The sequence below is a fragment of the Artemia franciscana genome, chromosome 15 (genome assembly GCF_032884065.1).
Source record: "Artemia franciscana chromosome 15, ASM3288406v1, whole genome shotgun sequence".
In the NCBI taxonomy this organism is placed as follows: domain Eukaryota; kingdom Metazoa; phylum Arthropoda; class Branchiopoda; order Anostraca; family Artemiidae; genus Artemia; species Artemia franciscana.
The window spans coordinates 31,441,001-31,454,272 of NC_088877.1; the positions used below are offsets into that span (position 1 = coordinate 31,441,001).

The 13,272-nt window shown below is 35.7% G+C and overlaps 1 protein-coding gene across 1 annotated transcript; it reads right to left on the minus strand.

Moving 5' to 3' along the window:
- Positions 1-323: 323 nt before the first annotated feature.
- LOC136036628 (ceramide transfer protein-like) lies at positions 324-7,503 on the minus strand. Its single transcript, XM_065718929.1, has 3 exons — positions 6,977-7,503; positions 5,479-5,614; positions 324-416 (listed from the first exon to the last, which is right to left on the minus strand). The coding sequence occupies exons 1-3, from the start codon at positions 7,040-7,042 to the stop codon at positions 370-372; spliced, it is 249 nt and encodes an 82-aa protein (XP_065575001.1). The 5' UTR covers positions 7,043-7,503; the 3' UTR covers positions 324-369.
- Between the last annotated feature and the right edge of the window lie 5,769 nt (positions 7,504-13,272).

Sequence of the window (13,272 nt, forward strand, 5' to 3'; positions counted from 1 at the left end):
AACCAAAATTCCTTCCCTCTACCGAAAAAAACTCAAATAAAATTCTCACATTTGGAAAGCCTTATTTTCCAGGGGGGATTATTTACTGGGGTGGTATTTTCCACGTAGGGGTGCTTTTCAGGGGGGGGGTGTTTTCCAGGGGGTCATTTTCCACGGTTTTTTCTAGGGAAGGGAGGGGGGTAAACGCTGGCCACCTATTACACAATCTAGATGCATCTTATACTTTAACAGTTGGCTCAACACTGAAAAATAGGAAAGGCAACCGCGTACCCCGGTAGTTATGGCATTAATAGATTTCAGGATGAAAATTTATGAGGAACTTACCGAGAATAATTCAGTATGAATTATTTTGATTTTCCAAAAACTATTTCAAGAAAGTTGTATAAGTAGATATGAGCAAAGGCGAAACCGTAATGCTAAAAAACACACAGGAGGTTAAAATATATAATAAGTCCATGTGAGAGGGGAAGCAGAGGAATGATTTTTTTTAAATTAGGATTTAAATGGATCGATATAATCTCTTTTTCTAACATCCTCATATTTACTATCACTAGATTCTGGTTTCAAAATGAGTGTGTTGCATAGAATATTCACTGTTAATAAGCCTCTCAAAGATTTTACAAATAAGAACTCAATTAACTCGACAGAGTAATTGTCATCGTTCCTGGATTTTTAACTTGAGAGCTTTAAACTTGATTTTTTTAACTTACGGAAAGCTCGAGAATTAAGAGTTAAAAGAAATAAACGTCCATTTTAGGTTTAGTAGCACAAAGTGTATTAATTTATGCTATTCCCATGCTATCATCGCTAGTTGCATAAATAATATTTGGTTGCATAAATAAAAATGACAAATTTTAGATCAAATCTTTAGTTGTCAACGTTTGTTAAACGCACTTTTTTCTTCAGCAATCCATTAGAAAAACCCACAAGAAAAGTTTCTGTGTGGTCACAGCGGTTCGTTAACGTGTTTACTTACACTGGAATTATAGGTGATAATTATTGTTATTACAATTATTACAGAGTGTCCTTGTATAAGATAATTATATTAAATAATTATGTTTAGAGAGTATTATATATTTATTATTAATGCTACTACTAACAACTCACAGCAGCACTAAGCTGGCTGATGCTTACACAGCTTACACGCTCTTCCTCCATCCCAGTCTATTCAAAACCTTCCTCTTTACACCCTCCCAGGAAGATCTCACTTCTTTAAATCTTTCTTTACAACATCCTCTCAACCCTATCCAAGGACTTCCTACTTTCCATTTATCCCTAGATAGTTGGTCGAAAAGGACAATCTTTGGCAATATAGTATCGTTCATACACAGAACATGTCCAAGCCTTTTTATTCTTCTCTCACTACAGCCCTTGAAAGCAGGATTGAATTGATCTTTTTGTACAGCCTACTGTTTGAAATACGGTCAGTCCTGGCCTTTTTATTCTTCTCTCATTATAGCCCTTGAAAGCAGGATTGAATCGATCTTTTTGTATAGCCTACTGTTTGAAATACGGTCAGTCCTGGCCTTTTTATTCTTCTCTCATTATAGCGCTTGAAAGCAGGATTGAATCGATCTTTTTGTATAGCCTACTGTTTGAAATACGGTCAGTCCTGGCCTTTTTATTCTTCTCTCATTATAGCCCTTGAAAGCAGGATTGAATTGATCTTTTTGTACAGCCTACTGTTTGAAATACGGTCAGTCCTGGCCTTTTTATTCTTCTCTCATTATAGCGCTTGAAAGCAGGATTGAATCGATCTTTTTGTATAGCCTACTGTTTGAAATACGGTCAGTCCTGGCCTTTTTATTCTTCTCTCATTATAGCCCTTGAAAGCAGGATTGAATTGATCTTTTTGTACAGCCTACTGTTTGAAATACGGTCAGTCCTGGCCTTTTTATTCTTCTCTCATTATAGCCCTTGAAAGCAGGATTGAATCGATCTTTTTGTATAGCCTACTGTTTGAAATACGGTCAGTCCTGGCCTTTTTATTCTTCTCTCATTATAGCCCTTGAAAGCAGGATTGAATCGATCTTTTTGTATAGCCTACTGTTTGAAATACGGTCAGTCAGTCGGGTACCCAAAACATTCCGTAATATTCTAATCCTGGTTCGCAGATTTACCTACTTAGCTTCCAAAATTTTTTCAACTGAGAAAGAAAATATCGGGCCTTGCCTATCCTACTTATAACGTATTCACTGCACCCACCGTCTTTACTATTAAAACTACCGAGATAAGTGAAGCTGTCCACTTGATCGATCTTTTCGCTACCTAAAGTCACCTTTTCGTCTTCACTTATTCTTAGCCTCACAAACTTAGTTTTCTCAACATTGATTTTCAAACTTACTTATAATTTCTAATCACGTGCGTTGTTACTTGAGGTTATTATGTTGCTTCCTTAGATATGGTCACATCTAAAATGGCTCAGGTACCTTTCTTGCGCAAGACCTTAATAACTTGCTCTTTTTGATTCACCAAAAGTTAAAGAGATATATACAAAAATGCAGAACTGATTAGGACGTTCCTATAGTATGCCCCGAAATCCCCTCAATGAGCCTTAACCGTGTAAAATTTAATCCTAAAACGTCATCCAAATGTTGATGTTGAAATGATTGTGGAAGCGGTGTTCGCCTTATTTAAGACCAATTAGGTTACCGATTTTAAATTCCAATTGCCAAAACAAAAAGACTAAGAAACCCCTGTCCCTGCTCACTTTTGGTAGATGCAACAAATCAGTCATTAGGTCTTTTAGCTTTTCCTTTCCTTTTAATTCCGCCATTTAACTTTGTTTGCTTTTAATTCCGTCACTCACAAACGAAAAAAAAAGCATTCATTGATTATGTGCTTTTAATACAGAAGTTCCCGGATTTGCTGCAAAAGAACTTTTTTCCCTATAAACTTTGTACATCCAAAAGAATATTCGTTAAAAGGAAAACAAAATTATGCAGCTTTTTTTGAGGCCATGTTTCCGCAGCACCTTCCAGCCTCAGTGGAATTATTATTGCTGTAATGAATATTCATTATTAGTGAATGTTTAGAGATTAATGAATGTTTAGTTATTATGGTGGTATTGGTGGCATGTTTTGTCAGTGAACTAAACACCGCGTTATTTGCAGGGGAAACTCAAAAAGAAGAATGGTGCTTTTCTAGAAGTCAAATAATTTTTAGAGGACAACGGAGCTATTAAATTCAACTTGGCAAAGTTAATCTGTGAATTTTAGCCTTTCAAGTCTATTCAAAATTCAAAGTCCTAAGCTAGCAAGGAATGTGTTTTTCACAATCACCAACTATGTTTGAACTTCAATTATACAGGCCTGTTTTTTCCCCTTTAGCATGTGTCCAGTTCCTGATTGCCAATTGAATTCCATTTGGTTTGTCACTTTTTTCTTGTCAATATTACCTAGTGATCATAGTTGAGTTATAGTCAGAACATCAGGAAAATTTTGTATCTTATTTGCATAATTTATGTTAAATTTTACCCTTGCATCGCTGATTACCGCTACGTTGACAAGCCGCTACGTTGGCAATCTAACTACGTATAGCCAATTAGCTAACGCATCCAAAGTGGACAATTACTTTGTTTCAAATCCGTTATTAGATGAGATTTACGAAAGATATTTGACTTTAAACTGTTGCTTTTATGAATTTTTGTTATCTTCCTTTGGGCTATTTAAAAAATGGCTATCTCAAAACTTGGTAGTAAAATATGTTTTTACGTTCATTATGGGTTTTACTAACAAATCAGTCCTTTATGAAAGGACATCGTCGTATCAGCAAATAAGAGGAATGATTAACATCCCCCTCTTGATGAGTCCCTGTGGAGGCACAGGATGAACAGGATAAGGCCTATTCTAAAATGCAGTTGGAGGCAAGGCCGTATCCAGGGGGTGCTAGGGTGTTTCACCCCCCCCCCCCCTCAAATGGTTGTCTGACCCGTAAAAACGTAACAAAATGAATATAAACACATTTTGATAGATTCTAAAGTTTTCTATTACCCCCCTCCCACCCGAAAAAAAATCCTGGATACGACCCAGGCCAGAGGATTTGTTCATGTTCATCCACCTAATAAACAACGCGCTATTTGCAGAGTAAATCCAAAAAGAAGGGTGGTGCTTTTCAGTAAGTCAAATAATTTTTAGACGAATTAAATTCAACTTGGCAAGGTTAATCTACGAATTTTATCCTTTCAAGTCCCTTCAAATTTCTAATAAATGACAATGATTCCTAAAATTAGCTTTGTCAAATTTGAATGCTAGATTTTCTAATACAGTCTGTAACAGCACATTTTATTACATTTAAATAACAAACTGTAGTTGTTTGAATTTAAGTCTTAGTAGTTACAATTAACCAGTGTTGGCTTTCGTTTTAAAACACTACCCGCCATCCTTTGCTGTGCCCATAGTGAACATTGAAACTGCGTGGCGATTAGATAAGAAATTCATTTGAATAATGTAGCCAAAGTAGACGAAATACATTAATTTCTGAAAGTTTGATTCACCCAGAACAACTTTCCAAGCTATTGTTATTCACCAGGTCTTAAAAATATAGGAATTTGATCATCGATTATTTGATAAAGAAATATTGGAACAAAGAAAAAGTACGTTGTTTTTGTGAAGTGCACTTTAGAGACGCGAACAAAGCCTTTGGTTATTTAAATATCCTCCTTTTAAAAGTGTCTATCACGAGTCCGAAAATGTCAAGCTAACTCTCTAAGCCCGGAATACTGAAAAAATACTTTGATTTTGGATTCTCGATAATTTTTCACTCTAACTACCATTTTCTTTTATAGCTTGCACTTGCTATAGAAAATTCGAAGCTACCCCGGCATCTGGATTTTTTAATATATCATTGTTTCATGTTTATCTTGAGTCCAAAATTGTCAAACGCGAATAAGAATAATTTTGAAAAGAACAAATATCAATCATATGCGTTTTAGTTTACAATGGATTAAATCAGCATGTATTTTTGCTCATTTTACCTTTTCTTCGACGCCCCCACCAGCTAGAGTTTTTAAAGGTTTCTTTTCAGGTGTTGAAAACAGTTATTTTTCTAAGCCCGGGAGCTATCTTCAACTGTAAAATATAATTAGAAAAAACTAAAAAGACATTCTTTGTTGTTGGGAAGTTTTGGTTTTCATATTGGAAGACAAAAAAGGAAGGAAGACAGATAGACATAGAAAAGGGAAGGTTGAGGGAAAGAGAGTGAGATAGGAAAGCACGAACAGGGAAAGAGAGTCTAACAGCACAAAGCTATCTAAAAGTATATACTCTTTACAGTAGACTTTCTAAACGTACCCACGGGACGTGTATACCTAGTTTGCGAACTACCTTTCTAAAGCATACAGTATAATCGGAAAAACTTCTAATTATGAGATATAGAGAAAGAGAGAGAGAGAGAAAGAAAGAGAGAGAGAGAGAGAGAGAGAGAGAGAGAGAGAGAGAGAGAGAGAGAGAGAGAGAGAGAGAGAGAGAATTAACTTACCAACGGCGCAATATGTTATTTTGCATGTAAGATTATCCCTCTTAGGTGGTGACCAATTTTCCTTAGATGAATCAAGATATGTTTGACACATTAAACAAATCGTTAGTCCAACTCGAATAAATTTTCCATTATTTCTCTGGAAGTAGAATAATATTAAAACAGATTCCATTTAATTTAGACAATCAGGTTGACCTAGAGTATAACCAAAAACAAGCTAGTTTCGGAACAAAATCTCTCCCCCTTCTTCCCAAATTATATTAGTTACTATTTATGGTAGTTTCTAGTTTATTTTCGTTCCTAAAATTATTGCTGTTATCAATGAAACAATAATAATCAGGAAACCCCCCCCCCTCACAAAAAAAAAATCCCTAATGTGTTTGGGCTCAGCTTTTTACATGTAGTTCTGAACTAAGGCCTGAGTGGGCCTAGTTTTCCTAAATTCCTTGACATGGGCCCGTTACGAAGTTTTAAAAGGTTTCACACAAAACTAGTAAACTTTAAAAGAACATTTAGTCAAGTCTGCTACTCTAAGTATTGTACTGATTTTTCTTAAAAATTATTGATTTTTAGACATTCAATATTGCCTTTGTTCCCGTAGACCCCCTTCCGCATTCGAAGTAGCCTTTTACCGCGTGTTTCTTTATGATTCTTACGTCCCATGTCTATATGATTTCTATTTTAATCTACCTTTATAATTGGTTATGTCGGTCATGGCCAGTGAATCACTCTTTCCGAAAACCATTGGGTGACATTATGTACAGGTACCCTAAGCCTAAAGGCAGGAGACTATTACCCATTACTATCATTCAGTTTAATTAAAATTGTGACGAAGTTTATTCCTAGCTTTGGAAACTCACTCGGTTTTGTTTCATGGCAGGGGAAATGAGCTAAAATTTCATTCTTGTTTGCCCAAGTAGGGGGGGGGGGTTTCCGGACTTAGAATTATCCGTCCGAAGACAGTACAAATTGCTTTTTCTAATAAAAGACTAAATTGCTTCTAACGAAATTGCTTGGTCGTAACAGAAGAGCACACAGTATGGCTTTTCTTTATTATGTGTGTCGTCCGACAAGCTTTTTGGCGTAATTGTAGTCCTTGGTATGCACCAAACTCCAAACAAACAACTCAAGACATAAAAAAAAAACAATTTCAAGCATAAATTCCTTCTAAATTCTTATTATTATTTTTGATCTATATGGATCCACTGGGACCTTGATCACCTATTGTGTATAACCCGGGGTCACCTGAAATCACCTTGCCCAAGGATACCTGAAAGCTTTCTTGTTGTTAATGTAGAGTATGCATTAAAAGGTTCTGTTAATATTTTAACATAGGAGAATACGACTGCTTTTCTGTAAAACAAAACCAAACAACTAATGCTTAAACCGTTGACCCCCCCCCCGCTGCAACACCTCCAGAGAAATGTGTGGGCGTATATGTTGGTATTATATTCCCTTATTTCAAAACTACCAAAATATAGGTTAAAATGTAATATATCACCGGAAAGTTTGGGTGTTCAGTAGAATTATTGCAAACAATCCAGGCATCATGGGCATCTCTACCCATATCCTTTGGAACTTTTCGTAAATGGGAAGAAGAATATTGTGCGTAGTTTTTGCTGACGAAAAAAGAGTTCCGTGTATGGTAGAATTGGTCCTAAAACACACAGTTTTCAATTGTCTTCACGGTCATAATATACATTGCTTGTTATCTGTGGTTTTTTTTTCAGTTTGATATCACTATTAATTTGTGAAATACAGCATCGTGTTGGAATTTTATTTGAATTTTATTAACAAAAGAGCTGGCTTTGCCTCCCTTCACTCGCTCAGTTCTTTCGTCCTCACCAGTTATATGCTACAAAAAGCAATATTTTTGCTTAAAAAGTATATAGCTATATCAACTTCGACAGTGTTTCAGTCAGAGAAATGTACTAGCCAGTGATAGACTGGAGCTGGCAATTCTAACAAGTAAGAAAGAAGTAAGTGGTAACCAGGTCCATAATAATTCAACCAGGGAAGCTAAGAATGTCCGAACACCTTGTGCTCCGTCGATGTAATCTACCTTTAACAGTTCGTAACGAACTGTAGTAAGGAGCGACCCGGCTCAATACTAACCAAGGGCTGTTCCCTCTTCAACGCCCTGCTCTTTACGCTAAGTTTTTACTGTTTTAAAAAATAAAGTTGAGAGAAAGAGTCAAACTTTAGCGTAAAAAGTTGGGCGTTGAAGAGGGAACAACCCCTTTCATATACGGAGTAATTTCTGCTCGTTTTAAGTTTTAATGTCGCTCCTCACTTTCAGTTAAAAAAAACTTGTTTTTATTTAATTTAGGTAAGTAGGACCTAAATATAGTTTAGATGTTCTTGTAGATATTAAACATATTAAAGAAATATGTGAGTTTATTGATTCGAGTTAAGTTTTTTGAGTTTTTTGATTCGACTCTTTCTCACAATTCTACTTTTTAAAACAATTAAAAACTTTAGCGTAAAGAGCGATATTTTGATAAAAATAGTTACACCAAAAGAATTTTATATATATGCTGATTTTACACTTATAACTTTCATCAAGTTTAGTCTTACCCATCAAAAGTTACGAGCCTGAGAAAATTTATCTTATTTTAGAAAATGGGAGAAACACCCCATAAAAGTCACAGAATCTTAACAAAAATCACACCGATGGATTTGGGGAAAAATGGGCTAGGGGGGATACTTGTGCTCGGATCTTTTGACTCTTAAAAAGTGGACTAGAACTTCCAATTTCTAATTAAATGAACCACATAAGAAGTTTATACGACCACTCATAGCATAAAAACTTTATGTGCCTTGGGGCCAAAACTTAAAAAACTTGCCCCTTGGTTCTGGGGGGCTGTGTTGACTCCGGGAAAAAAATTCCTATCTCAAAGTTTGTATCGGATAGGTTTGGGGAAAAGGGCTAGGGGGTCTTGTTTCCCGTGGATCTCTCTTGACTCTTAAAAGTGAAATGAAATTATCAATTTCCAATTAAATGAGCTCTCTCAAGAATTTCTACGAGCATCCATACCATAAGAGCCGTTGTCTTAGAACGCTTGTCCCAGGTCCCTGGGGGTTGCGTTGACATCGGAGTTTTTCTTATCTGACCTTTGAACTATTTTTAACGAAATTGCTATCTCAAAATTTTTATCGGATGGGTTTGGGGAAAAGAGCGTGGAGGGGATAGTTGCCCTCGGATCTCTTTTAACTCTTAAAGGGTAAACTAGAACTTTCGGTTTCCAGTCAAATGAGCCTTTTCTGAAGTTAATACGAGCATCCCTTTCATAAGAACTATATATGCCCCATAGACATAATTTACAACGCCTGCCAAGGGGCCCAGGAGGATTGTGTCGACACCAAAATTTTGTTATCTAACCTTTGAACTATTTGAAAATAATCGTTATCTCAAAATTTGTATCGAATGGGTTTGGGAAAGAAGGGCGTGGGGAGGGGGACTATTTGCCCTCCGATCTCTTTCAACTCTTAAAAACTTAACTAGAACATTAAATTTCCAATCGGCCAGGGAAATGAGCTGAAATTTCATTTTCATTTGCCTAAGTAGGGGGGAGGGGGTTAGAGAGCTTCAAATTATCTGTCGGGAGACAGTGCGCATTGCTTTTTCTATTAAAAGAATAAATTGCCTCTAACGAAATGCTTGGTCGTAACATAAGAGCACACGCTATGACTTTTCTTTATTATGCTTGTCCCCCGACAAACTTTTCGGCGTAATTGTAGTCCTTGGTATGCACCAAACGCCGAACAAATAACTCAAGACATTACAAAACAAAACAAAAACAATTTCAAGCATAAATTCCTTCTAAAATCTTATTATTATTTTGGATCTATATGGATCCACTGGGACCTTGATCACCTATTGTGCATAACCCAAGGTCACCTGAAATCACATTGCCCGAGGATACCGGAATGCTCACGTATTGTTAACACAAAGTCTGCATTAATAGGTTCTGTGTTAATATTTTTAACATAGGAAAATACAACTGCTTTTCTGTATAACAAAACCAAACAACTAGTTTTGAAACCATAGACCCTCTTCCCTCTGCAACACCCCAGTGAAATATGTGCGGACATATATGTATGTATTGTGTTCCTGTATTTTAAAACTACGAAAATATAGGTTAAAATGTAAAATATAGGTAAAAAGATTGAGTGTTCAGTAGAATTACTGCAAACAATCAAGGCATCCTGGACATCTTTACCCATATCCTTTGGAACTTTTCGTAAACGGGACCAAAATAGAGCATCTCTTTGAGTGGCAGGCCACACCTTTTTGTGAACTTGGAGAACAACACAGGCAGCGTCAGGAGCCCTTTCAAGGAGCGTCATCCTCTTTAAAGTGGCTAGAAGATTGAAAAAAAAAGAAAAGTAAAATATTGTGCATAGTTTGTGCCCTCCAAAGCCTGAAGGATGTATCAGAACAAATATGATATTTTAATTATTAGTATTTAGTGAAGCTAGAAATTTTTATGCCTGTTACAATTAATAGGAAAAAATAAAAAGAACTTTTTTGTCTTTGTTTTATTTTTCAATTAGGCACCATGGAACTGGTTGGTTAATATTAATAGCCACGTCAGCGTGAAAAGCATTTATCCTCTGAATTTCTAGATGTTTACCTCACTAGTAAGTCTGTGAGTTTCTGCCTTTGTCTGTCCTTCTGATACGGAATTTTTGTCTCAATTTCTCAAGATAATAGGAAAAAATAAAAAGAACAGCTAAAGCAGTTTTAACTTTAATTGTAATTAGCAAAAAGAACATTTAAGCAGTTTTAACTTTAATACTAATTGTAATTTTATACTTATCCTTTCCGACGAAAAAAGGGTTTCATGTATGGTAGAATTTGTCCTAAAACATTCAGTTTTCAATTGTCTTCATAGTCAGAATATATTATTTGTGTTGTGTATGTTTTTTCTGTTTGGTATCGCTATTTATTTGAGAAATGCAGCGTCGTGTTTGAATTTTTCGTTGAATTTTATTAGCAAAAGAGCTGACTTTACCTCCCTTTGCTCGCTCAGGTCTTGATCCTCACCAGTGATAGACTGAAGCTGCCAATTCTAACGAGTAAGTGAGCAAAGGGAGGCTATGAAAAGCCTGATTTTTGCTTTAAAACCTGTATAGGTATATTCTACTTCAACAGTGTTTCAGACACAAATCTGACTACAATACAAGAAATGATTATATCGTCGGATCCAAAGATATAGTACCTGACCTTCGTATTTTTACTGAATAGTAGATAGATTCTTCAACTTTTCGCAGAGCAGTTTTTTCGTATGTTTAAATGACAAAAAAGCTATAGTTACAGAGTGGCTGAATTTAAAACAAATTTCATGTGGGAGAAAGTAGATAAAATTATGTTATGGTATTATGATGTATTTGAGCTGGAAACAAGGATTTATTTGGATTAATCAGAAACTTATAATTATAATAATCTAAACAATTAATTTCCAATGTGCCGACATTTTTCATGCAGCTTTTCAATTATGATTTTTTTTTTCATTAGTTCTAATTTCACTAGTTTTACAAAAACGAGCAGAAGACAGAATGAGATAAACACAAAGAGGCTGATAATAAGAAAACAGGTTGAAAACGAAGAAAATAACCCTCACAGGGAGAAAGACAGGCCGACGGACATGCCGACAGAATTTGCGATCGCTACATGTCACTTGGTTAATACCAAGTACCATAAAAATAGAATTTTGATACCAATAGTTACATGAAAAGAATTGTATTTATATGATGATTTTAAATATAAAAGTTTCATCAAGTTTAGTCTTACACAAAAAACTTATTGAGCCTGAGAAAATTTGCCTTGTTTTAGAAAATAGGGGGAAACACACCCTAAAAGTCATAGAGCCCTACTGTAGAAGTTTCATGCTCCTATCTACAAAAGTATGGAATTTTTATTTTTTTGCCAGAAGACAGATCACGGATGTGCGTTTATTTGTTTTTTGTTTTGTTTTCCAGGGGTGATCGTATTCACCCAGTAGTCCTAAAATGTCGGGAGAGGGCTCATTCTAACGTGGGAGGATCTTTCCATGGAGGAAATTATCACGAGGGTGGAGAATGTCCATGACAGGGGTGCAGGATTTTCTAAAATTGAAATAAACTTTAGACAAAACAGGGTTTTCCTTTGCTTGGAATGAAGGTAGAGAATATATGGATAAAAAAGCAAATTGGGAGAATGACTAGAGAATCAAATGATTCAAAAATGGAGCGAGGAGATATAAAAATCAGAAACATTAGTTTTATGAGGATTTTAGGGGGGTTTACGGGCAGGAGTTCTACTTGGAGCTGAATTTACCAGCGAGATCTTTGACTTTGTGGATGCAGCTCATGAAAACTGGTACTTTTTCTCTCCAGCTATTTGTAAGCTACTTTATAAACGACAAAATTTCACTAGGTCAAGGGACGGTGCCAACGGGTCTGCGTGTCATATTCGTTTCGTTTGTAAAATTACAAAGGATAGGAGTTGGTTGTCAGGTGTAATGTATACCTAAAAAAGCGTACAGGGTGCAACACATGGTTTTATTTCAATGTCCCTTGAACTGTAATCACACAGTTCAATTTGCAATGATTAGGACAAACTAGGATCTACAAACTAGGATTAGAATATTGGAATCCATGGTATTGACAGCAGTCAAGTATGGTTGTGAGACATTGGTGCTTCGAAATGCTATGGAAGATTTGTTAAACGTTTTCCAGAGGAATTGTCTAAGCATAGTCCTAGTTGCTTTAGGATAGTATGGCTGACCGTATATCAAACAATAAGCTGTACAAAAATGGTGTTCGACCTCGCTTTCTAAGGCTATAATGAAAAAAAGGTTAATAAGATGGCTAGGCCACCTCTAACGATTAAAGGATGAGGAACTGCCTAAGATTTTGCTTTTGGGCCTACCTTCCAGGGTCAAACGAAAACAAAGTCTTGCCTGAACGAGTTCCGAAGAAGTCATAAGAAAGGTTTAATAGTAATTTAAATTTCGTGGGAAGGGAAGAGAGTGAACCTTTGAATAGATCAGGATAGAGAAGGAGCATGCGGAAGGGTTCTCGGATACGTCTTCTACAGTACGGCTTTTGGATACGCTGACTCTGATTATGTGATTTTCGTTAAGATTTGATGAATATCAGGGGGTGTTTGTCTCTGTTTTCTAAAATAAGGCAAATTTTCTCAGGCTCTTATCTTTTGATGGGTAAGATTAAACTTGATCAAACTTACATATTTAAAATCAGCATAAAAATAAAATTCTGTTTATGTATCTACTGGTATCAAAATTTCTTTTTTTAGTCGCTCTTTAGTCCAGATCGCTGCTTTCTTGTTTAATCACACAAAGGCACAAACAATTCTCAGGGGAAAACATTGAAATGCCGGTGATATTGAATAGCTGAAAATAGCCAGTAGTATATTTTTCTTTATCCGGAGGCTGAGGCCGTGTAATTTCAAATCTATATTTTTGCGATGAGCATTTATGTCATCAAAGCTTGTTTTATATTATTCAATGTTTAGAAGAAAATTGTACAAAATACTCTCTAATTACAATTTTCGTTGATGAACCTTGCCAAAGCGAAGAGTTTATTAATGGGAGCCAAAAATTAAACGGAGATATTTAAATCATTATAAAAAATATATGCAAAGTGAAAACATCGATGTATTTTTTCTAATCAAATTCTGAAATAATTACTGAAGATGCCTCTACAATTAAAAACAGTGCCAAATCCCCAGCTTCATCCTTGTCAGGAGTTCAAAATTTAGAACAATGCAATAACACCCTCATAATTATT